This window comes from Leucoraja erinacea, chromosome 32, assembly GCF_028641065.1.
Source record: "Leucoraja erinacea ecotype New England chromosome 32, Leri_hhj_1, whole genome shotgun sequence".
Lineage (NCBI taxonomy): Eukaryota > Metazoa > Chordata > Chondrichthyes > Rajiformes > Rajidae > Leucoraja > Leucoraja erinaceus.
In genome coordinates this window covers 5,060,736-5,085,164 of record NC_073408.1, presented here as the reverse complement: position 1 = coordinate 5,085,164, position 24,429 = coordinate 5,060,736, and the positions used below count along the sequence as shown (strand labels likewise).

The 24,429-nt window shown below is 41.1% G+C and overlaps 1 protein-coding gene across 2 annotated transcripts in view; it reads right to left on the bottom strand.

Moving 5' to 3' along the window:
* The window catches only part of jam3b (junctional adhesion molecule 3b), a 39,419-nt gene that overhangs the window by 11,603 nt on the left and 3,387 nt on the right, over positions 1–24,429 (bottom strand). Inside the window, exons 1-3 of one of the 2 annotated variants that reach the window (XM_055660622.1) lie at positions 7,245–7,392; positions 1,274–1,339; positions 34–138 (exon numbers count right to left, since the gene is read on the bottom strand). In XM_055660622.1, coding sequence (XP_055516597.1) covers positions 34–138; positions 1,274–1,339; positions 7,245–7,377 — 304 coding nt within the window. In that variant the 5' untranslated portion in view covers positions 7,378–7,392. Of the gene's footprint in view, positions 1–33; positions 139–1,273; positions 1,340–7,244; positions 7,393–24,429 lie in introns of those variants that run through there. The other variant, XM_055660621.1, reaches the window with a different exon arrangement.

Here is a 24,429-nt window from a genome sequence, read left to right as displayed (position 1 = left end):
AGGAGAGATTATGGAAAATAAATCGGAACACACCTTGAATTTGTTTATCAAAATATACAAAATCTGTGACAGCATTTAATTTCTTCCATTCAATACGATGCTTATGACTGGAGTGGATAATGCAGGATAGCACAACACCTGAAAGAAAATTATCTCAGCGTTAGATTTAATTGAAATTCTTTTTCAAATGCATTTGTGTACAAAGAGTTGTGGGCAAGCTGGTTCAGTTAATACCTCTCACATAAAGCAACTTATTGTAAAAAATTCTAATACACTAAATAAATCTAATGGCAGGTACTACAACCTACCAAGAACATTATTTCAGAACAAATTGTAACATTAGGCTATTTCGAGACAAATATTCAAATTTTTTTGAAAGAAATGCAGGAATAATAATAATAATAATAATAAATTTTATTTATGGGCGCCTTTCAAGAGTCTCAAGAACACCTTACAAAAATTTAGCAGCTAGAGGAAAAACATGTAAGGGGAATGAAATAAATAGTAGAGACATGACTAGTACACAAAGTAAAGACAGAATTCAATACAAAACACAATATGAGGCAATCACAGATGAAAAGGGAGGGGGACGTGGGGCTAAGGATAGGCAGAGGTAAAGAGATGGGTCTTGAGGCGGGACTGGAAGATGGTGAGGGACACGGAATTGCGGATCAGTTGGGGGAGGGAGTTCCAGAGCCTGGGAGCTGCCCTGGAGAAGGCTCTGTCCCTAAAACTGCGGAGGTTGGACTTGTGGATGGAGAGGAGACCGGCTGATGTGGATCTGAGGGACCGTGAGGGTTGGTAGGGGGAGAGGAGGTCAGTGAGATATGGGGGGGCCAGATGGTGGAGGGCTTTGTAGGTGAGGATCAGGATTTTGTAGTTGATCCGGTGGGAGATGGGAAGCCAGTGTAGTTGTTTGCGGACTGGAGTGATGTGATGCCAGGATTTGGTGTGGGTGATGAGTCGGGCGGCTGCTTTCTGGACCAGTTGGAGTCGGTTGATGTAGGTAGAGCTGATGCCAAGGAGAAGTGAGTTGCAGTAGTCCAGTCGGGAGGAGATGAAGGCATGGATGAGTCTTTCAGCAGCGGGAGGTGTGAGAGAGGGTCTGAGTTGGGCGATGTTGCGGAGATGAAAGAAGGAGGTTTTAATGACATGGCGGAATACCCCAACAAAAATACAAAGGAGCAGGAATAGAAGGCAGCAGGATGGAGACAGGCTCTATGCAAATGCTGAAAATACACTTAACAGCGAGGGGAAAAAAGCATCCACTTACTGTCAAACTCATTCACCACGAGATTTGGAGTGTCAGTTGCTACCCTTTGCGCCCATACTTGATAAACTAAGAAAGAATGAACATCTAATATTATTCCTATTGACAATGTTTCAAAATTCTAGCTGGTAAAAGTCATTAACAAAACTCCAAAAACAAGGCCATTTGGCAAAGAAAGATTGGGGCTGATGAGACTCCTCTTGTAGAGAATCAGTTCAGGCCAATCACCCAACTACACAGCACTGTAGCACAATGGTGGAGTTGCTGCCTTACAGTGCCAGAGACCCGGAATTCGATCCTTGAGTAAACTAAGGAGTTGCGGAACGAGTGGTCTCCGGGCAAAGCAGAAAGGGGTGGGGATGGGAAGATGTGACCGGTGGTGGGATCATGTCAGAGGTGATGGAAATATTGGAGAATTTTGTGTGTTGATCGTGGAGGCTGGTGGGGTGAAAGGCGAGGACCAGAACAACTCCATCCTTGTTCCGTTGGGGAGAGGAGAATCACGAGACACGGGTGAGGGATTCATCTCGATTCCGTTAGCTTAGGGCTAATGGAATCAAGGGATATGGGGAGAAAGCAGGAATGGAGCATTGATTTTGGATGATCAAAGGATCCACTCCTACACCTATTTTCTATGTCTATGTAACAGGGGCAAATCTACATTTACTGAAGAAAGAGGACATCTCGGATGTCATAGAATGGAAAGCATCATCTTATGAGCAGATGTAGCAGAGACCGAGAAATTAAGATTAGGGAATAGTCTTTGCAAGAGGCAGGGTGAGAGGAGGTGTAGTGGGAGTCAGTGAGTCGATAGTCTGTCTCCTGTGATGGAGAAAGAGAGATCAAGAAAGGGGAGAAATGTGTAGGAAAGAACTGCAGATGCCGACTTAAATCGAAGGTAGACACAAAATGCTGGAGTAACTCAGCGGGACAGGTAGCATCTCTAGAGAGAAGGAATGGGTGACGTTTTGGGTCGAGGCCCTTTTTCAGACTGATGTCAGGAGAGTGGGTGGGACAGAGATGGAATGTAGTCGGAGACAATAAAGGGCCTGTCCCACTTGCGTGTCCTTGGCACGCAAATTACGCGACCTCGTGGTCGCGTTGAAGTGCATGGGCATCGTATGGCCGCGCGGGGCCTGTCCCACTGAGAAGCACGGAGGAGTATGGAGTTGTGCGCGACATCGCGCGGGGCTCCGAAATATTTGTTGTGACCAAAATCTTTGCGTATCAACGGCCTGTCGCGGAACTGACGGCCAAAGTAGGACAAGCCCAAGACCCTGGCACGACGCAACGTCTCACCCAAAGATCCTAGAGGAGCTAGTATCTTTGGTCTCGCCTTCAACAGCAGCAGAAGCAGGCAAACGATCGCCGAACTTGGCCTGGGGCTCACAGCCGTTGCGGTCCGGATCCATCCCCACTTCTACTCCCAGAGCGGGGCCAAGAAAATTGAAGATGGACACAAAATGCTGGAGTAACTCAGCGGGACCGGCAGCACCTCTGGAGAGAAGCAATGGGTGACGTTTCGTGTCGAGATTCTTCTTCGGTCTGAAAGAAGGGTCTTGACCCGAAACGTCATCCATTGTTTCTTTCCAGAGATGCTGCCAGTCCCCCTGAGTTACTCCAGCATTTTGTGTCTACCTTCGATTTAAACCAGCATCTGCAGTTCTTTCTTACACAAAAAGCAGGCATAGTTGGGGAAATCGACTGGGTCAAGGAAGAACCGGAGGGCCTTGAGACTTTCCTGGCGGGGGGTTGAAGATGTAAATGAACCAGACATCCATGGTGAGGCATGGGGGTCTGGAAATTGTAAGCTATCGAAGGGGTTGAAGGGCAGGTGTGATATCTCAGAAGGTACTGGTCAAGAGGGATAGGAAGGAATCAAGGTATGTGGAGGTACACAAAAATGCAGCAGCATCTATGGAGTGAAGGAAATAGGCAACGTTTCGGGCCGAAACCCTCCTTCAGACTGATGGTGATGAGTTCTGTGGAGCAGGAGCAGGCAGAAACAATGGGTCTGCCAGGACAATCCTGTTTGTGGATGTTGGTAGAAGCCGGCAGTGCGGGGGCTAAGATTAGAGGCTGTGGAGGGGAATTCGCCAGAGTTGATGAGATCACAACCATCAATAGCCTTTCAAATCCTTCTGTAGGACTGTGTTTGGAAATTGAGTTAATACTTAAAATGATTTTGAATGAGTGTTTTATAACGTTTAAATATGGCAACCTGCCTTTGGTACGCTATGAATCATTTATAAAACCCTGTACTCTGCATAATATCATTCTCATATAGTCATTCATTATAATTAAATAACCAGTCTATTCAGACGATGTAAAATTTCGCTTTCAATTATGTTGATCAAAGTCACCAATGAGGCTTCTGAGGATCACGATTTTATCCAGCTCTTCCTAAAAATATGAATTGCAGCTAAACTTAGATTTGCACAGTCTAGCATTACACTTAGCCGCTCTAGAAAGTTACAGATTTGTATTTGATCCAGAAGTTCTTCAAATAATAAATTTTGCAAAAACATAATTTATTTTTGAATCAGTATGGTGCTGGAGGTTATATCGTTTAGCCTGTGCATTAATTAACATACATAACCTGACTAAATACCATTAACTATTTCTTGATTAGAAAGGGTGTCAAAGGTTATGGGGAGAAGGCAGGAGAATGGGGTTGAGAGGGAAAGATAGATCAGCCATGATTGAATGGTGGAGTAGACTTGATGGGCCGAATGGTCTAATTCTGCTCCTATGACTTAACTTATTAACCAGCACACATTGGTGGGAATCCTACACGATGATATGCAATTATGGATGGAAAATATTTGCATTAAACACTACATGTTTATGCAAAATGGCCATACTGGGTCTTGTGTGTACATAGCACCTTTTCAAAGCCTGCAGGTGACAGAAGAAACACTGTATTGCACTGTAATATTATAAATAATGTACGGTTTGTGATAATCCAAGGAGATTATATAAAAGTTACAAGAATAGGTATTGATCAGCAGGTGGAATTAATGGAGTACCAGCTATAAATGCAGCTTAACAAACCTTTGCCCTAAAAACTAATTTTACATTTATGAATGATTGTATTAAATACATTTTCAAATGTATTGGATTGGGGAAAAATCTTTATATTCTACTGAAAATGTTATATCATTTCAGCATCGACCTCTTCTATACTCCACTAATTAAACCATTCCACACCACACTATTAGCATGTTTGGAAGTGAAGTTCAAACGACAACAGTAAACCTAGAACAATATTTAGCTATTCCAGGCTCCATTTAGCTGTGCCTGGAATGCCTTTCTCCCATTGCAACAATAATAAAGGAAAGGCATAATTCATCCAAGATATTATGAGGAACCCAGAGTTCTCAGTGTGGACGTTTTATTCTTTAAGAAATAATTGCCAGATTGTACATGCTTCCTGGTTTAATTTGAAATGCCATTCCATTGTTAATGGGTACTTTTACAAAATGTGTGAATTCACTCGACTGTAATAGATTACACATGCAACCTTTGATTAGTTGGGCCTCTGAATAGCCGGAAATGTGTCAGGAGTCTGGACACAAACACCTAATCTACTCCACACTGCAGGTTCTCGTTAAAGCATCTGATCTGACGCACACTTACGAATTTACCTGTTTTTTTATATAAACAGAAATTGCTCTCCTAAATCTCTTTCCTCATCAAGTAATAAGCAAATCTTACCACGGTATTGTGTGTCAACCTTTCAGTGCAGAGCAATCAGAATTCAAGTCTCATTAAATTTACATCTGTCGAATATTTGAGACAAAATAAAAAGAGACATTTGTTGTCTTATACCTACAGTTCATGGCAAACCATTATTGACCAAAATGTTTCCACTAGGATGCAGTGGGAAACCCAGTCTGTGCTGAATTTTTCTTACAGCATTTTTGTGGTGGCAGTGGCACAGTGGTAGAGTTGCTGCCTTACAGCGCCAGAGACCCGCGTTTGATCCCGACTACGGAGTTTGTACGTTCTCCCTGTGACTGCATGGGTTTTCTCCGGGTGCTCCGGTTTCTTCCCACATTCCAAAGACGTACAGGTTTGCAGGTTAATTGGCTTTGAAAAAGATTGTAAATTGTCCCTCGTGTGTAGGATAGTGCTAGTGTACAGGGATCGCTGGTCGGTGCCGACTCGGTTTACCGAAGGGCCTGTTCCCGTGCTGTATCTCTAAACTAAACTAAAAAAGCTGTTAGCTGAATGAAAACGTCGGAGTATTTGTTCAACAAACACAAGCTACCCCTCGCAAAGTGGCGATATCACCAACATACCCGTTACACAAATAACAGTAGGATACCATGATATGCCCACTTAAACTATTAGCATCAAAACCTCTCTGGAACCATTTTACCAACAGACCAGCAGACCAACAAGATGACCAGAGATCAATGGGAGAGTATGTATCAATCATATTGTCACATGTATGAATTATGGATTAAAACTAGGAAGGTTCAGGGCAACCTTTGGCAGCTTGGGCATAGGGCTGATTGTTTTTTCAGATTTAGAGTAAGGGTTAAAGTTGTGTAAACTCTAGATACAAGTCAACTCAAGTTTACTGTCATATGCACAAGTACGGTGCGGTAAAGGTACAATGAAAATCTTGCTTACAGCAGCACCACAGGCAGAGACTCAGACAACACACAAAACAAATGACACATAAATTGTACAAGACTGCGAAAATAAAATTGCACAAAAATTAAAAGCAGAATTAGAAAATCTGTCTATTACAAAGAAAGAGGTGGTCTTCAGTGTTCCATTGCAGAGATAGCATTAGGGTTCATAAGTTCATAAGTCACATGAGCTAAATTAGGCCCTTCGACCCATTAAGTCTACTCTGCCATTCAATCATGGCTGATTTATCATTCCCTCTGAACCCCGTTTTCCTGCCTTCTCCGCGTCACCTGAATGTTAGTTAAAGATCCTGGTCGCTGCAGGAAAGTAGCTTTGCCTGAACTTGGAGGAATGGGACTTCTGAACCTCCTCCCCGATGGTGGCAGTGAGAAGAGACCGGATGTCAAGTCAAGTCAAGTGAGTTTATTGTCATGTGTTCCTGATAGGACAATGAAATTCGTGCTTTTCTTCAGCACACAGAACATAGTAGGCATTTACTACAAAACAGATCAGTGTGTCCATATCCCATAATATAAATATGTACACACATGAATAAATAAACTGATGGTGGAGGTCCTTGGTGATACATGCCATCTTCTTGAGACAGCCCCTCATGTAGATGCTTTTGATGGTGGGTGGGAACTTGTGCCCGTGCTGGACTCAGCCGTTCTCTGCAGCCTCTTACGTTCCTTCATATTGGAACTGCCGTGATGCCACAAAATCATGATTATCTACTGGGCAACTGTAGAGGTTGATGAGCATCTTAGTGACATGCTGAATCGCTAAACCTCGGAGAAAGTAGAGGCATCGTCATGCCTTCCTCATGATTACATGTCTGGAGCCAGGACAGCTCATCCGAGAAATTAACGCCGAGGAAATTAAGGCTCCTAATTCCATTGCCCACCCACCAAAGAAAACTGGCACAGGGTCATAATAAAGTACAATCTTACATAGACTGGCTAGCAAGCAACAAAACTTTTTCCCTGTACCTCGGTACACGTGACATCCTCGCAAACTTCTTTCCAGCTTGAAAACATCTTTCCTAGAACATAGCGCCCAAAACTCAACACAATACTCTAATTAAATAGATCGTGTTATTTTACATTTTACCCACTCTTCCAGTTCAGATAAAGGATCATGGATTCTCGAGTCACAAATGCTGCCTGCCCTGATGAGTGTTTCCACTGTTACTTGTTTCTATTTCAAATTTTCAGCATCTTTTGATTTTCAAGATTGTGAAGGGTTTAGCTAGGGGCAACCTCACGATACATTCCAAATGATGGGGGTAACGATGGGGCAATGGATAAATCCATCATCAACTCTCACTTACCCTCATGTCCAATGTTTATAGTAATAAACAGATCGTTTATCTCTTGGAGACTGACCACAAAGCAGACCCTCCAAGTGTGTCTGGTTTTCAAATGCAGCTGAAATATATAATGCAAGCTGCTTGGGAATGTCATCTTTTTGGATACGTTTCACAGTCCATATAGTTTCAAGTAGTTTATAAAATGAAAGCTACGAGATAGACTTTGGCAATGTTGTAAGATATATTAGAAACAAAATAGAAAATAGCATCTGAAGCTTTCAACCATGTACTGGAGATCCCGGTAGAGGAAAGGAAAAGCACTTTGTAGCTAATTGTCATTTAAGTCTAATCACAGGAAATACAGCAGCTAATTTGTGCAAGAAATTTCTCTGAAATTATAAATAATACCAGTTGTTTTCTGTTGAGTAGGGAGAAGAATAAAATAGAGAGGTCAGCTGAAGTTGATTCCCCACTCGAAGCACCAGGATGATCAAACTGATGGTTAATTTTGTGAAATCCATTTTTAACCAAATCAGAGTACCTGTATTATTGAGCAAAGATACTAAAGGAGCTCCTTTAGCTCCTCTAGTATCTTTGGTATTGATCAAGGATCTCAAAATCCTAAACTGAAGCAATGGTCAGACAATGGTCTGTATTCTGAACATAATTAATTAATTCTAACCATTAAAGGTTGATTCGCTGAGTTCCTCCAGCACTATGTCTTATGCTGGGAACTATCGTCCATTTAAACCAATGCAACCCAATCTTGGTACAGTGTGTTTATCAGATATGCTGTTTCTCCAATTTCTCCATCACCACAGCATCTGATCCCCAGAAATACTAGAAGGCTCCTGTCCATTCCCTCCACATTTGCTGTGTGACCCATGGAGTTCCTCAAGCACTTTGCATTTTGTTTAATATCCCAGCATCTGCAGTTGAGTAATTTTCTCCATTTTCTACTAACTTCAAATCTCACCAGTTCCTTGAAATTCAAATGCTGCCTTGTTGGCAAGTATAGTCTTTTTCACTTAACTCCTCAAATTCTATTTTCTTATCTATGACTAGATCTTGGCCTGTAGAGTCATAGAGGTTTTCAGAGTGGAAACAGGCCTTTAGGGCCAACGTACTGCCAGGGGTGGTGGTAGAGGCAGATCCAATACGGGTATTTAAGAGGCGTTTAGATAAGCACATGGATATGCAGGGAATGGATAGACAAGGAACATGTGCAGGCAGAGATTAGTTTAATTTCAGCATGGATATTGAGGGCCAAAGAGCCTATTCCTGTGCTATACTGTTCTATGTTCTATATAATTACAAAATCAGGCTCATTACTCCATTGGGCTGCGCATAACGTTAAGATGTCACAAAAGTTATGAAGTTTATTAAAGTTAACAAGTTGCAGTTGGGGGAATTGTGAATGACGGATGTCCAATTAGGGAACGATGGAAGGATTAACGACTAATCTTTTAATACAGTCATTATAAAAGATATTAGAGTAAATCTGTAAAATCAAGTCTGCAACCTTATACATAGGTAATCATGCACTTTTAATCTGCTGACATCGGCCTACCACAACATCGAGGCAACATACTAAAAACCACAATTCAATGTCTAGCAAACATCACTTTTCGTTAAAGAAATGTCACAGATCCTTAATTGAGACTTTAACCTTTAACTTATAATGTGCCTCAGCCCGTTATCAGTGGTTGCCTTATTAGCACATTTTAGTTTTAGTGATACCGCGGAAACGGCCCTTCGGCCGACCAAGTCCGCACCGACCAGCGATCCCTGCACATTAACACAATCCTACGCACACTAGGGACAAATTACATTTATACCAAGCCAATTAACTTACAATCCATACATTTTTGGAGTGTGGGAAGTAGCCGAAGATCTCTGAGAAAACTCATGCAGTCACTGGGAGAACATACAAACTCTGTACAGACAGCACCCGTATTCGGGATCGAACCCGGGTCTCTAGCGCTACAAGCGCTGTAAGGCAACAACTCTAATGTTGCGCCACCGTGCCACCCAAGGTACGGTGAGATTCTTTTTTTACACACAGATCAGTAACATTATTGTCATATGCAAGTACAATCCACGGTTAAGTACAGAATGCATGGGAAGAACCATTGAGTCCATATGCTAGAGTCGCCAGGTTTTGGCACCATTATCATAGTCAGAGCTGCAGCTGGCCATAAAGGCCCATTAAACCCATTGCCACTATCAGATTGTCCTGCGAACCGTTGTCCTTCCCCTTGTTCTCCTTGCCCGGTCACTGTTCAACCTTCGTGCCCTGGAGGGGCACCTCCTGCCACCGACATCTCAGGCGCGGTAGGTAATACCCCAGGTTCTCCTCACTGACCCTTGTCCAGCATATGCCATTGTTGCCAACTACCCTCCACCTCCTCTCCGGGAGTGAGCAGGGGCCGGGCTCGGTAGCTCCTTCTGCTGGTTCCCGGCAGGTGCAGCAGGCCTGCTGTTGGGGTGTGGCTGTGGCTTGCAGGACCACTTGCTCCACTCGGCTCGTATTGAAATGGTGATCAATATTTAATTATTGATCAGATATTGATATCGATTAATGTTAATTATTGATCAGATATTGATATTGATCAACGTTAATTATTGATCAGAGAACTGACATTCCTAAGTGAACTTCTTTTCGGTACAGCACACTTTCCTGTACATGAATAGCATATGTCTATATCTGCATACCTGGATGCGCACACATTTCTTCCCCTCCCCCCCCCCATCTCCTTTCACCTATATTTCTTCCTCAGGCTTCACATTCCACACCTCTTCAATCCTTATCTGCTTTGACCACCTATTTGTCTATCAAATCACCCTCACCTGCATCCACCCATCACTTGCCACGTTTTGTCCCACCCCTTCCTCTCTTCCAGTTTCCTCACCTACTACGATCAGTCTGAAGACCCAGGTTGGATCCTTGACCATGGTGCTTATCTGTACAGAGTTTGTACGTTTTCCCTGTGACCTGCGTATGGTTTTCTCCGAGATGTTCAGTTTCCTCCCACATTCCAAAGACACTCAGGTTTGTAGATTAATTGGCTTGGTATAAATGTAAAATACTTGTTCCTAGTGTGTGTAGGATAGTGTTAAAGTGTGGGGATCGCTGGTCGGCACGGATTGGTGGGCTGGAGGGCCTGTTTCCACGCTGTCACTTTAAACTAAACTAAAGTTCCTTGTGGTCAGAGAAATTGCATCTGCAATCTGCTGTGAAAAATAAAACTAAGCAATGTGAAAGAGAACTATTAAATTGTGTTAAACGTCTTTGTACTAAACTGCCCTGCTGATGTGAAGTTCATATTCCCTCCAGCAATGCCACCAAAAGTGGGATAGTTTCATGCACAATGTTTTGATTTAAAAAGTTAGGTCACTGATATTTTATTTTACAAATTGAGTGCTTTGTTATACCAAGCTTTCTTTGATTTTGACAGCTATCTAGTTTGCCCCAATATAACCGTGCTACATTTGAGTGTTAGTTGCATTTGGAACAGGTCAGAAAGACAGCTTTCTAATCCACAATAATCCTTACAATCTTCACATGCATCCTAGATTTAAATACAAACCATGGATAGCAATGGGAACTATAATGATTGTAAATAACTTATAATTAACATTAAAAATGCGTTTAACCAAGGTACTTTAAAGGCACGTTAAATTACTTTCCTTACTTACTTACAGGGGAGGCATGGTGGCGTAGCGGTAGAGTTGCTGCCTTACAGCGACCTGGGTTCGATCCTGACTATGGGTGCTGTCTGTATGGAGTTTGCAAACTCTCCCTGTGACCTGCATTGGTTTTCTCCGGATGCTCCGGTTTTCTCCCACACTCCAAAGACGTACAGGTACGGTTAATTGGCTTGGTAAAATGGTAAATTGCCCCTAGTGTGCGTGTGTAGGATAATGTGCGAGGATTGCTAGTCGGCACAGACTTGGTGGGCCGAAGGGCCTGTTTTCGCGCTGTATCTCTAAGATAAACTAATGCCATTGTGCAAGCAAATATGTTTATATCATTCCAGTCTCCAATAATAAGAATCACAATAACTTACTTTCTTTGGAGACTAGATTTTACTCTTTGATGTCCACAATGTGCATTTTTCTGCACATCATCGTTTTGGGAACTATATCCTCAATTAGTTTTTCTTTTAAATATGACTGAGTTCAAGCTGAAATTGTCATTAAAAATATACATGATGGAAAATCTCTAAGTTGCTGTACTGGGAGATGTAATGCAACCCATCCATATCAATCTAATTGTCCACATTCTAATACCACCGGAATCACATAAATACAAACATTTGAATTAAAAGATGTTAACCTTCCAATTATTCAAGCCTGCCTTGTCATTCAATAAGACCATGTTTACTTCAATTCCAATTCCCCATGAAAGACAAAGTACTGGAGCAACTCAACAGGTCAGGCAGTATCTCTGGAGTAAAGGAATAGGTGACATTTCAGGTCAGAACCCTTCTTCAGACTGAAAGATGAATTGGGGGAGAGGGATGGGCTGTAGAAAACTGGGGGTGAGAAAAGACCCCGCCCCTCCTCCACCTCTATCTTTCAGTCTGAAGAAGGGTTCCAACCTGAAACATCACCTATTCCTTTTCCCCAGAGAAGCTGCCTGACCAGCTGAGTTACTCCATCATTTTGTGTCTATCTTCAGTATAAACCAGCATCTGCAGTTCCTTCCTACACATATCCAATTCCCCATGCCTGGTTAGATAGCTCCCCTTTGCTTATCTAACTCAAGAATCTAACACGGCCTTAAAAATATTGAAAGACTATCTTCACTGTCCTTTGAGGAAGAGAAATTTAAATCCTCAGTTTCAGCCCTGCCTTAAACGAGCTACCCATTATTTTTAAAGTTCCTCCTTGGTCTAGATTCTCTCATCCTCTTCATCCTATCTAGAGCTATCATTGGTCTAAACTCCAATAGATACGGGTTTAGTCTGTCCAACCTATCCTCATAAGGTATCAGTCTACTCAATCTCCTTCCAATGCATTCATGTACATTTAAAAAAAAGAGACCAACTCTATACATATTCCAGTTGCAGGTTCACCAATGTTCTATGTAACGGATACTGTATCATCCTACCTTTGCCTTCAATTCCCCTTGCAATAAACAATAACATTCCATTAGATTTTCTAGTTACTTGCAGTTTGCATGCTAGCCTTTCATGAAACGTGGACTCAGCCACCTCTGCATATCAGCTCGGAAATGTCTTAATATTTAGATGCAAACTTTTTTTTTCCCCAATACGAATAATTTAATATTTTCCTGTTATTCTTCTTTTGCCAATACTTTGTACATCCACTTAACGTACCTATATCCTCTGTAACCTACAAGTTTATGATTGTCACATGTATGGAGTATCAGAGGGACTACGGTATTGCCTCCAGTGCTGCAGGAGGCGTACCTAGGACACAGAGGTGGTCGGGCGAGGAGAGGGATGTCAGGTCGCAGGCCTGCAGCAACCTGGGGCTCACCTGGATACCAGCACTTCTAACATGTGTACTTTGTACTTTTTCTTTGTAAACGGCGCCAAAATATAGCGACTGTGCATTTGTGGGTTGTGCAAAAAGACTTTCTCTGTGCTGTGCATATGTGACACTCGAGAACATTTGAACCATTGATCCCCCTCATTTACAAACGTTACAGAAGTCGGGATCACAGCATTGATTCTTGTGGCCCAACAACTATTACATTTGCCAACCAGGAAAATATCCATTTATGCCTTCCATCGGTTTCCTGTGTCAGCCAATCTTCCATCCACGACAATATGCTTAACTCCTGTACCATGTGCTTATATTTTCCACAGTAACCTTTGATGCAGTCGTTTCAAGTGCCTCTGGAAATCTAAATATAGAATATTCACTGGTTCACCTTTATCCAATGCACACGTTGCTTCTTTGCAGAATGTGAATAAATTGGTCAGGCAGGATTGCCCTTACATAACAGTTCAATTACTCTGCCTGAATACCATGAGGATTCCCAGCAACCTTGCTTTAGCATTTTTCATTAAAAACTTCAAAATTTGTCAGTGGAGAGGCAGTAGTGTCAAAGAGAGAGAGACACAGCACGGAAACAGGCCCATCAGCCCACTGAATGCACTGATCATTAACCACCCATGTACAGTAAATCCCATTACTTTTATTCTCTCCACATGCTCATCAACTTTTCCCAGATTCTATCACACTGCACACAAGATGCCAATTAACCTCCCAACCTACATGTCTTGGGGATGTGGGAGGAAACCGGAGCACCTGGAGGAAACACCACAAGACTACAGGGAGAACAATTAACCTACCAACCTGTGCATTTTTTGGGATGTGTGAGGTATTTTTTCAGTGTCTTATATGTCTGCTATAATAGTCATAAGGTCATAAGGGATAGGAGTAGAATTAGGCCATTTGGCCCATTAAGACTACGCCACCATTCAACCGTGGCTGATCTACCTCTCCCTAACCCCATTCTCCCCATAACCTCTGAGACCTGGTGTAGTCCAGGTGTATAGGAGAGCATGGATTACTACTGTTTGGTAGACCATAGGTGTCATATTGGATATTTCTATCTTCACTTATCCATTCCTTCAACTGACCAAAGCCTGTGCTTACACATTGAAGTTCATAGCAACTTTCAAACTTCTTGTCTGCCTTTGCTAAGAGGTGACTGTAAAGCCATAGTTCAAGGCCCACAAGATCAATGTAGGGAAATGGCAGTGATGTAAAAGGTTTGCCAGAAGTGGATAATATTGAATGGCAGAAACAGACACGAGGAGCCAAATTGCCTACATCTGCTTCCATTTCTTGTAATTCTGCGAGTGGAAATGGCACTCCAGCGTGTATCCCTCAGGCACTCCACTTAATAAATGCCTCAACCCAATCATCTTAATGAGAATCACAGTTTCCTTCCTGCTACTTCCTTCCCTTCGTATGATTTAGATGTTCAACTTCTGCAGCTGCCTTTCCTTACGAATCTTTATCAAAGACTTCCTGAATATCTATGTTAATCAGTAGGGAATAAGAATACTATATAAAATCAGGCACAAATTGCTCAATATTTTTCTCGCCATTAACACAAGGGTTGGAAATGTACCCTAAAAGCTACGTGCTTTTTGAAATTGATATTCCGGCTTCTACTGTGATAAAATCTACAGCTTGGGTGTTTGAAAGGAAGGTAGATCTCCTTACATCATGATTTCTTAGTTATTTGCATTATTACATCAAAATATTTGTGATCATAGTATCTACTTTTAATAAAGAGACAATTTTCCTTCTAATTATTAACATAATAGAAACAATTTTCAATAAAAGGCTCCACAGCAGCAGAGTTGCTGCCTTACAGGGACCAGGTTCAATTCTGACAATGGGTGCTGTCTGTATGGAATTTGGATATATTCCTTGTGACCGCGTAGGTTTCCTCCAGGCGTTTCCTCCCACATCCCAAAGATGTGCAGGTTTATAGGTTAATTAGTTTCTGTACATTGTCCCTAGTGTGTAGGATAGACTAGAGCACGGATGATTGCTGATCATCGCTGACTCAGTGGGCCAAAGGGCCCATTTCCACCTTGTACCTCCAAACTAAACATAAACTAAACTAAGACTATTGAAGGTACACAAAAATGCTGGAGAAACTCAGCGGGTGCAGCAGCATCTATGGAGCGAAGGAAATCGGCAACGTTTCGGCCAGAAACGTTGCCTATTTCCTTCGCTCCATAGATGCTGCTGCACCCGCTGAGTTTCTCCAGCATTTTTGTGTGCCTTTGATTTTCCAGCATCTGCAGTTCCTTCTTAAACACTAAGACTATTGAAGTACTTTTTTTCCCCTTAAAATTAAAAAATTCTATGATTGTTTGTCGTTATAAGCAGAAACCATCCAGCATCTAATGATTAATTTCAATGATTGTTGGCAGTTTACAAAACCCAGCAAGCAAAGGTAAATGCCAGAAAACACTCTAAATGTGGTCCTTAGAGTTCCTAAACCCATCCTGAATCAGTAGCAAACAAATTCCAAAACAGTTTTACTTTGATTATCTTGGATATTTGATTGGATTGTACTAATGGTTGTGAAGGGAAACAAAAGCAATCAGCTGCTCCTGGGTAAGTAAGTCTGGGCTAAGCTGAGTAACAGATGCTCGTACATCTGCCACTTTGTTCCACTGGTGGACACAACGTGCAGGCAACAGCAGTGCCTAAACAAGCTGAGGAAACCACCTCTGTGATCCTAAGCCAAGCAGACCAGGCATTAGCTTGGAATCTTGAATGGGAAATTCTGACTTGGAATTGAGGGAAAAGTAGTATTTCACATTATGTCAACATTATAATTGTTATTCACTTTATTGCCAAGATATTTTTAACCATTAGATATTATGAAGTTTAAAAAATATATTCAATCAAGGATGTTTAAAAATTGTTTTTAAATGTTTCCAAGCTTTAAATGGAGAGGGAGCCACAACCTTGGCTTTGTCTAAGAAGGATCTGCAAATGCTGGTTTAAACCGAAGATAGACACAAAGGTGGAGTAACTCAGCGGCTCAGACAGCATCTCTGGAGAAAAGGAATAGGTGACGTTTCGGGTTGAGTCTGAAGAAGTGTCTCGACTAGAAACGTCACCTGTTCCTTTTCTCCAGAGAAGCTGTCTGACCCGCTGAGTTACTCCAGCTTGTTGTGTTCACCTTGGCTTCCGTTAGAGTACTTTAGGTTATTCTGCGACCTTGGTTTAAAGTACACAACATCCGACTGGAGTCACCATTCCCAGGGACAAATAGTCATTGGATCTGGTCCAGATACACAAGAACCTCCTGACCCCACAGAGAATGCTGAACATACCTCAGTCTTTTACAGATGGAAGTATTATCAAGGATGCCTGACACCCTGGCCATTCACCCTTTACTAATCAAGAATTAGGCTTGATACTAACCATTCAGCTTCACCGAGCTGGGAGAAGATGCCTTATCAAGCCTAATTTTTGATTAGTACAAGTGTCAGAGGTTATGGGGAGAAGGCAGGAGAATGGGGTTAGGAGGGAAAGATAGATCAGCCATTACTGAATGGAAGAGTAGACTTGATGGGCCAAATGGTCTAATTCTTCTCCCATCCCTTATGACCTCATCCAGTCAATTTCATTGCACTAACAAGTAACCAACAAACACAAACAACACCAAATCACAATCCGTGATATCCTCACCAGATTCATAAAATTCTCATCATTATCAATTGCTTCAGACCAATGTTTTAACACTTGCCTTGAGCATAGGCACATCCCAGTGTTTTTGACCCATGTGACTGCTAACCCCATTCTACAGCACTATATAAATGAGTTAAACTTTAATTAAAAAATACAATTACAGACTAGGCTGAAGAAGGGTCTCGATCTGAAACGTCACCCGTTCCTTCTCTCCAGAGATGCTGCCTGTCCCACTGAGATACACCAGCTTTTTGCATTATCCACAATTATAATTCTCCTTTCACGTTCTCCAGTGTAGTCACGATGAAATTAAAAGCAAAACTCATCCTGATCAATTTCTCCACATAATGCAGCTTGGGCCTTAATATCTCTAGAGGCCATGAATTATCTTTCTCCCTCAAGAGGGCTGCAACAGTCTCCCTCCCTCCACCCCCCGGCATCCACAGTTGACTAATGCCTGTTCTATTTCTTTGACTGTAGCAAAACATCCAGCTGCCTATCAAAACTCAACATTAAACAGTAATAAGCCCACACTTTTCCTGCCTATTCATGCCCTATCCACGTGGAGGAATTTAAAAAAATAATGACTTTTCAAAGTTATTTCTTATTATTGGAATTAAACATGATTCAATTAAAAGGACACAAAGTGCTGGAGTAACTCAGGAGGTCAGCCGGCATCTCTGGAGAAGATGGATAAGAGGCGTTTCGGGTCAAGATCCTTCTGAGTTTCTCCAGCATTTTGTGTTGTTTTGTGTATTAACCAGTATCTGCAGTTCTGTTTTTTTCATGATTCAATCAAATCCTGACATTTTACTACCTCAAGGATGGACGCATCCTGTATTCTTTCCTATCAATGATAGATTTCCCACTTCATAGAAGGCAATGTCCACCGAAACTCAAGAGGAATGGAATGAATAAATGTTACCTGAATTGCTATCTCCCATCGATTGTCTATAATTTTATTTCAAAATGAATTAATTTACTAATTACCTAAAAAAACACTGGAAAAAAATGCAGGTCAGGCAGCATCTGTGGGAAGAGAAACAGCCAAAATTTCATTCGAAGGATTGTGCAAACTGAAACATAGATGTCGCTTTGTTCCACAGATGTACCTGACTTGCCGAGTACTTCCAGCATTTTCTGTTTTTATTTTAGATTTCCAGCATCAGCAGCGTATTTTTCAAATCTTTGTTTACCACTTTGCTGTCCCATTAAGTTTCAAGTAATTTTTCAAAGGTTCATACAAACTTTACGTCAGTAAAGGGGGCAAGTAAATTACTTCACATTTTCCTGTCCAATCACGCTCAACAAATCTGCGTTTTACAAGCTTGAAAGGATGGTTACATCAGGAAAATGGGATGCAAAAGAAAAACAGCTTCAGCGTTGAACAATATTAAATGCAGGATCAGACTTTGTATATCAATCATGAATTAATTTTTGGCTGAGACAGACTCTCTATTATCCTGCGCACAAAGCCAGGATATAGCCTGTACAGGAACTGCTGGGATTTGTATCTCCCTGTTGCAGCTGTGCTGATTGTGCAAAAGTTTGAAGAAATTCACACCAAGTACAATGGATCTGTTTTGATTATTAAATCTTGGCTCTATTTACAAAAAAACCTAAAAATAATTGAAAAACAAATGACTCAACATGATTTGTCAGTTTCTTAGTTGTGTCCCCACCCTAGAACTCACTGTAAAAGCCAAACATAAATTTGATTCCTGAAATGGAGGGGGAATGGGGGACTTTGCCCTAAAAGGAGAGATCAAGCAGCATGGGTCATTTCTTCCATACTCAAGAGAATATAAGGGGTATGACACAAAGAAGACACACGCGGCTCAGACAGCATCTCTAGAGAAAAGGAATGGGTGACGTTTTGGATCGAGACTTGGATCTTCAAAAGAAGGGTCTTGACCCAAAACGTCACATTCCTTTTCTCCAGAGTTGTTGGCTGACCCACTGAGTTACTCCAGCTTTTTGTGTCTATCTTCGATTTAAACCAGCATCTGCAGTTCCTTCCTACATAATATGAGGTGTTCTCATTCTAACATAGAAACTCTTATGGATATTACAGTCTGATGATTCCAGCATTTTCACTTATCTGCCAGGTGTTTTTCTTTTATTTAAAGATTTTTGAATAAAATACATATCTAGGGTTCTGGAGAACAGGCAGGATACTGGAGTTGAGGCCAATACCTACTGATGCTCCCATTTTCTATGATTGTATCATCCTGTATACATGCAGGCAGTCCCCAGATTACACAAGGTTCCGTTCCTGAGAACAGTCTGTAAATCAGGAGGAAACTATTTCAAGAGGATCAATCAGACTGCTCTCCCCATCTGTAGTTTCTCTGTATCAGAGTTGGAATGGCCTGGTTATGTTTGATGTACCTAAGGTATCAGTGTATATTAACATTGTTAGGTAAGTATTTTGCAAGTGTCAAAAGGAGAGATTTGACTTGTCAGTTTCCAAAGCAAATTGCATTTGTGGCCTCCCATTGTGCATCAGCAGATGCATTCCTGAAGACAACATTTCTAATTATTGCAAGGAGATTACATGTAAACTGAATGTCCTTTGAATTAACTAACTGTTACCCTATAGTGTAATTTCTCAAGATGCTTGTATTTTGGTAACTAACTTTTCAGTCTTGAAAAATACGTTAAAAAACTCCATTACTGTAGTCATGTCTTCCACAACTGAGGAGTCCCATACACCAAATACTATAAAGTCAGTCATTATTTCTTCACTGAGAAAATCTGTAATGCAATTTTTAATATAAACAAAACTATCATATAAACTCTAATATAAATAATATAAACATCTCATCGACTGTAACTAAATCTAAATTTTGATGGCACAAATTTTAGTTCACATATTATAAATCAAGGGTTAGCATCCAGAATATAAATGATCCACAATGATTTGCAATGTTAAAACTTAACATTGCAAATTAGATTGCTTTCCAATACCAAATATTTCTTCCTGATTCACAAATTTATTCCCCCCTTAAAAATCTGCACTCAGATGGTATAACAAAGAGGATCTGCATCTGTTGCCCTGGTTTTAATGAAGCATACTTTAGAACAAAGGATCACAAGGAATAGAAGCAGAAGGACATTATTTTGCCTCATACGCCTGTTCCACTATTCAATAAGAATACGGATGATATTTTCCCTCAGCACCAATTTCCTTCATGGACTCGTATTCCTCAATTTGCTTAGAATTTTGCCCATTTCAATGCTGAGTCCTTAATTTTCATTTTTCTAAACTCGAGAAAACATCCTTAGGCTGCTAATCTCTCTGATCAAGACTAAACCATAATCCCCAGAATCAATCTGGGCAACATTTACTGCACTCTCGAATTAGCACAGTATATCCTTCATCGTATACAGAGACCAGACCTATACACAATGCTCCAGATGGTGTGGAGTTACACCTCTACTCTTGTACTCCATTCCTCCAGGAATAAGGCAAGTGTACTGTATGCCTTCCTAATTACTTGCTGAAACGTGTTAGCTTTGAGATTGGTGTAGAAGGACATTCATGTCCCTCCAAATACAAATGCTTTTCAATGTGTCACCACTTAAAAAATACTCTGTTTTTTAAATTTAATACCAAAGTGATGACCTAATTTTTTTCCCCTACATTACATCTACTCTTGTCCATTCCATTAGGTTGCCTAAATCCCTGAAGTCTCTCAGCAGCCTCCTCATGCAGCACTAATACGTGTAGCACACTGATTTCACCGTTAGCACTCAAGATAGCAGATTTAATCGCCTGCGAGTCTGAATGAGCAATTACATGACATTGTTGCTGAGACTCTTACAAGGCGCCCAAGCTACATTTTCTTAACATATCCTCTCGAACAGTTTGACACAAAATGCTGGAGTAACTCAGCGGGACAGGCAGCTTCTCTGGAGAGAAGGATTGGGTGATGTTTCACGTGGAGACTCTTCTTCACGAATAGATTGATGTTTTGTAATGTGGTTCCCTGAGCAATTGGGGTAGGCAGGGAAAATGTTTTGAATTAGAGCACCTTCTTCTTCCCCTTCTCCTGAAATATCCTCTTACAAAGGTTTTTTGCCTCCCGATTCTTTCTTCATGTTCTCATTTGTCCTCTGGAGCTCACAGGATCAGTTATGTAATCCATGGTGGAAATGTACGCAATTCTGATCACCATCTGGACACATGAAAACAGTTGTGGCAGCAATCTTTTGCCTCCAACAAAAGTTGCATGTGAAGGGCATGTAACCCGTGTTAAAAACTGCTTTCCTTCACTGGGCTAATTACTTCTAATGGGATGTGTATGTAACAATCTTTAACAATGTTAAAGACTTAACATAGACACAAAATGCTGGAGTAACTCAGTGGGACAGGCAGCATCTCTGGAGAGAAGGAATGGGTGGTGTCAGAGAGAGGGAAACCAGAGATATGGAAGGGTACAAAGTGCATGTAAGGTGTGAAAAGGACAGATCAAAGCAGACAATGGTCATAGAGCTGGAGAGCAGGAGAAATTAAGAGGGGGAGCAGTGAAAGAGGGCAGAACTTTCAAGAACATGCAAACTCCACACAGTTGGCATCGGCGGTCAGGATTGAACTTGGGTTGCTGGAAATGCTGCAAAATCTCTACCAAGTGCATTACCCTGATTAAAAATAAACAACTGCTGCAATGGGGTATGAACCTGTTAGTTCTTTAACCCAGTATATCAACCACTGTTTCTATGGCTCTATGAAATGTTGCAATCCGAAGCACGATTTATATAATTTTTGAGAATATGCAAAAAAAAATGATGGGAACCTTTACTTTTCTCAGTGAATTTATATGGGTCAGATCTAAAAGTATGGGTTATTTGTACTCATCTAGTTGTGATCTTGCTTTCTTACAAGCTATTATTGTTCAAAATAAAAAAGTTGTTTGTTGAGGAATTAGCAGCATGATCAGTGCCTTGTTCTGAGAACAAAGACCACTTTGTCCATTGAGATGCTGTCACATAACTAGTGTCTAATATACACAAGCTGTGCATGGATTTCTCTACATTCCCTTCATGAAGAAAATATTTTCCAGGCACAAAGATATCTATGTGCAAAATGATTAAATCAAATTGCAAAGTAACAGCACTCAAATCTATAATTTTAATCCTTCCAGGTTGCTGCCCACCACCACACAAAATAAAATAATCTTGTTTTCAGTCATTATGAATTACACAAAATTACACATGGACATCTTCGATGAATTGCAACATCCCATTAAGCTTTAAGTGCACTCACTTGGGACTGTTTTAATGTTAACTACTTTAATCAGGATTATTGTTGTTCTGTGGGAGAGTATTAAGTGGGACAGAAATAAACTACAGGGTTTTAGTTGAAGCATTTTTAGCCTGAATGCACCACCTCTCTTACAGTGATCCATTAATTATGTGAATGCAGGATGTGCTGAGGTGAAGCATCAGAGGTCCCACTTTACAACTGCATCTTTACAAAAACACTTCATCATAACATCAAAAATTTATGATTTTCTGTTGGCTATTACTGAACATGGTGGCGAGGGTGGACGGTACAGCGGTACTGCCTTGCAGCGCTTACAGTGCCAGAGTCCCGGGTTCAATCCTGACTAAGGGGGCTGTACCTTTGCTTTTCTCAGTGAATTTATATGGGTCAGATGGGTGACTTGCGTGGATTTTCTCCGATTCCTTCCCACACTCCAAAGACGTACAGGTTTGAGGGCTAATTTGCTTGGTATGAATATAAATTGTCCCTGATGTCTGTGTAGGATAGCATTGATGTGCGGGGATCACTGGTTGGTGTGTACTCGGAAGGCCGAAGGGCCTGTTTCCGCACTGTATCTCTAAGCTAACTAAACTAAATTAGAATTGTCAGTGTAGATTACTTCAGTAATGCTGGAAGCACATATGATTTTTCTTATTGTAGATTCTGAAAACTGTGATGTTCACATAAATAAACAGACCATTGAAACAAATGATGTTACTTTACAGTTATGAATTATTAAAAACAATATTTCACACAAACAACACAAAGGTCGGTGAATTATTTGTTCACAGAAATATAAGAAAACAGGAATGAGCCACACCGCCCTCCAGGCTTGTGCCGTCATTCAATATAATCATGGCTGATCGGCTCCAGGCTTTGTGTTCTTCTGTGCCAGTCCTCAATTTCCTGATCTTTTGAAACTTTACCTACTTACTCTGAAAATCTGCCTAATGGTCTAGCCCCTATAACACACCGAGGTAAAGAATTAGCTATTTATCACCATCTGCATAAATATGTCCCTACTCTCCAGAGCTTTAAATAACTGCCTCCAAATTACGAATGAGATATAAACTTCAATCAATTTTTCTGCATGCAGCTTACAACAAATCAGGTAGTTGTGCCTTACCACTGAATGGGTTAAATGAATGGCCAGACCAAGATCCCAATCAGCAAAATAACTGTCTGCATTTGAAGATCTCAAAAAGTCATCAATACCGTGCAAAACAAATAACGGCGCATCTTTCATCAGTGTTTCCTTTAATCCCAATGACGATAGTTTACACAAACTGAATGCAATTGACTTCCTGCCACAATGATGCCAATTAAGGATGTTGGGAACTGCTTGCATGTTTTGTATTGCCTTTCCTTTGTGGCTGATGGTGGGAATTCCATAACCACAGAAAGTTCAATTTCTTATTTGGGCACATATTATTCATCAAAAAAGATTATCAATCATCATAAGAGTTAACAACTATTAAGAAACGGCACATTTAACAACATTATTGCCATCACTAAGACATGGCTACAGGGCAGATAGGACCAGCAACTCAATACCACAGGGTACAGAATTTTTAGGCAAGACAACAAGATAAAAATGGCAGGAGGTTCATAAAGCATTGCATTACCTCAGTTTTGAGAGATGATATCCGAGAAAGCTCCTCAACGAGGCCACACAGGCAGAGATTTGAAACTAAAAGAGTGTTATCATTTTGCTACAGGTATCAACAGGTGGCAGAAGAATGTATGTAGGCAAACAGAGTTACATTAAAAGTAGGGCCACCATATTGGAAATTTTCATTTTCCAGAATATTAACTGGGATTGACGTTGTTAAAGCTCAAAGGGGACAGAATTATTGAGACACGTTCAGAGAAGCTTATTGATGCAGAATGTGGATGGACCAACAAGGGAAGGAGCATTACTGCACCTTATCTTGGGAATGCAATTACTGAAATGGAGGGAGTGTCTGTGTTGGAACATTTTGGAGATAGCGACTAGAACTCTTGTATATTATAAAGTGGTAATGGAAAAGGATAGGGATGGACTAGTTTCGTTAACATTAAGGAGGCTCTGACAAAGATAGATTTGCTGCATGGGCTTGCAGGAAGTCTACATCTGCATGATGGGAACCATTCAAAGAAGAACATGTAGAAGAGTTCAAGGCCAGCACTTTCCTTTAAGAGCAAAAGGTATAAGGAACAATAGAGATGTCGAGGGATATTGAGGGCGGATAAAAGAAAAAAGGAAACACGTGTCAAGCATCAGGGATTAATGAAGAGGGAAGCTGTCAAGAATATTAAAAAAAGTGTAGGGAAGCAGCTAAAAGAAATTAGGAATGCTACAACGGGTCATGGAAAATCACTGACAGAAAGGTTGAAGATAAATGTGAAGATTCAATACGTAGATTGGGCTTCAGTAAGACCAGTGACAAGGTCCCACATGGGAGGCTGGCTCAAAAGATTACAGCTCATGGGATGTAGGACAAGTTGGCAAACTGGATCTAAAGTTGGCTTGGCATTAGAAGCCCACGAGTGATGGTAGAGGGTTGTGTTTGCCTCTGCTAGTGGTGTCCAGAAGGATCAGTGCTATTTATAATAAACATGAATATGGAATTAGGCGGCAAAAACTGTAAGTTCACGGATGTCAAAAATCGGTAGAGTTGTTGATACCGTGGAAGCAGTCTTAAGCTGCAGAAAGATACGGATGTGTTGGGGAAATGAACTGAAAAAAAA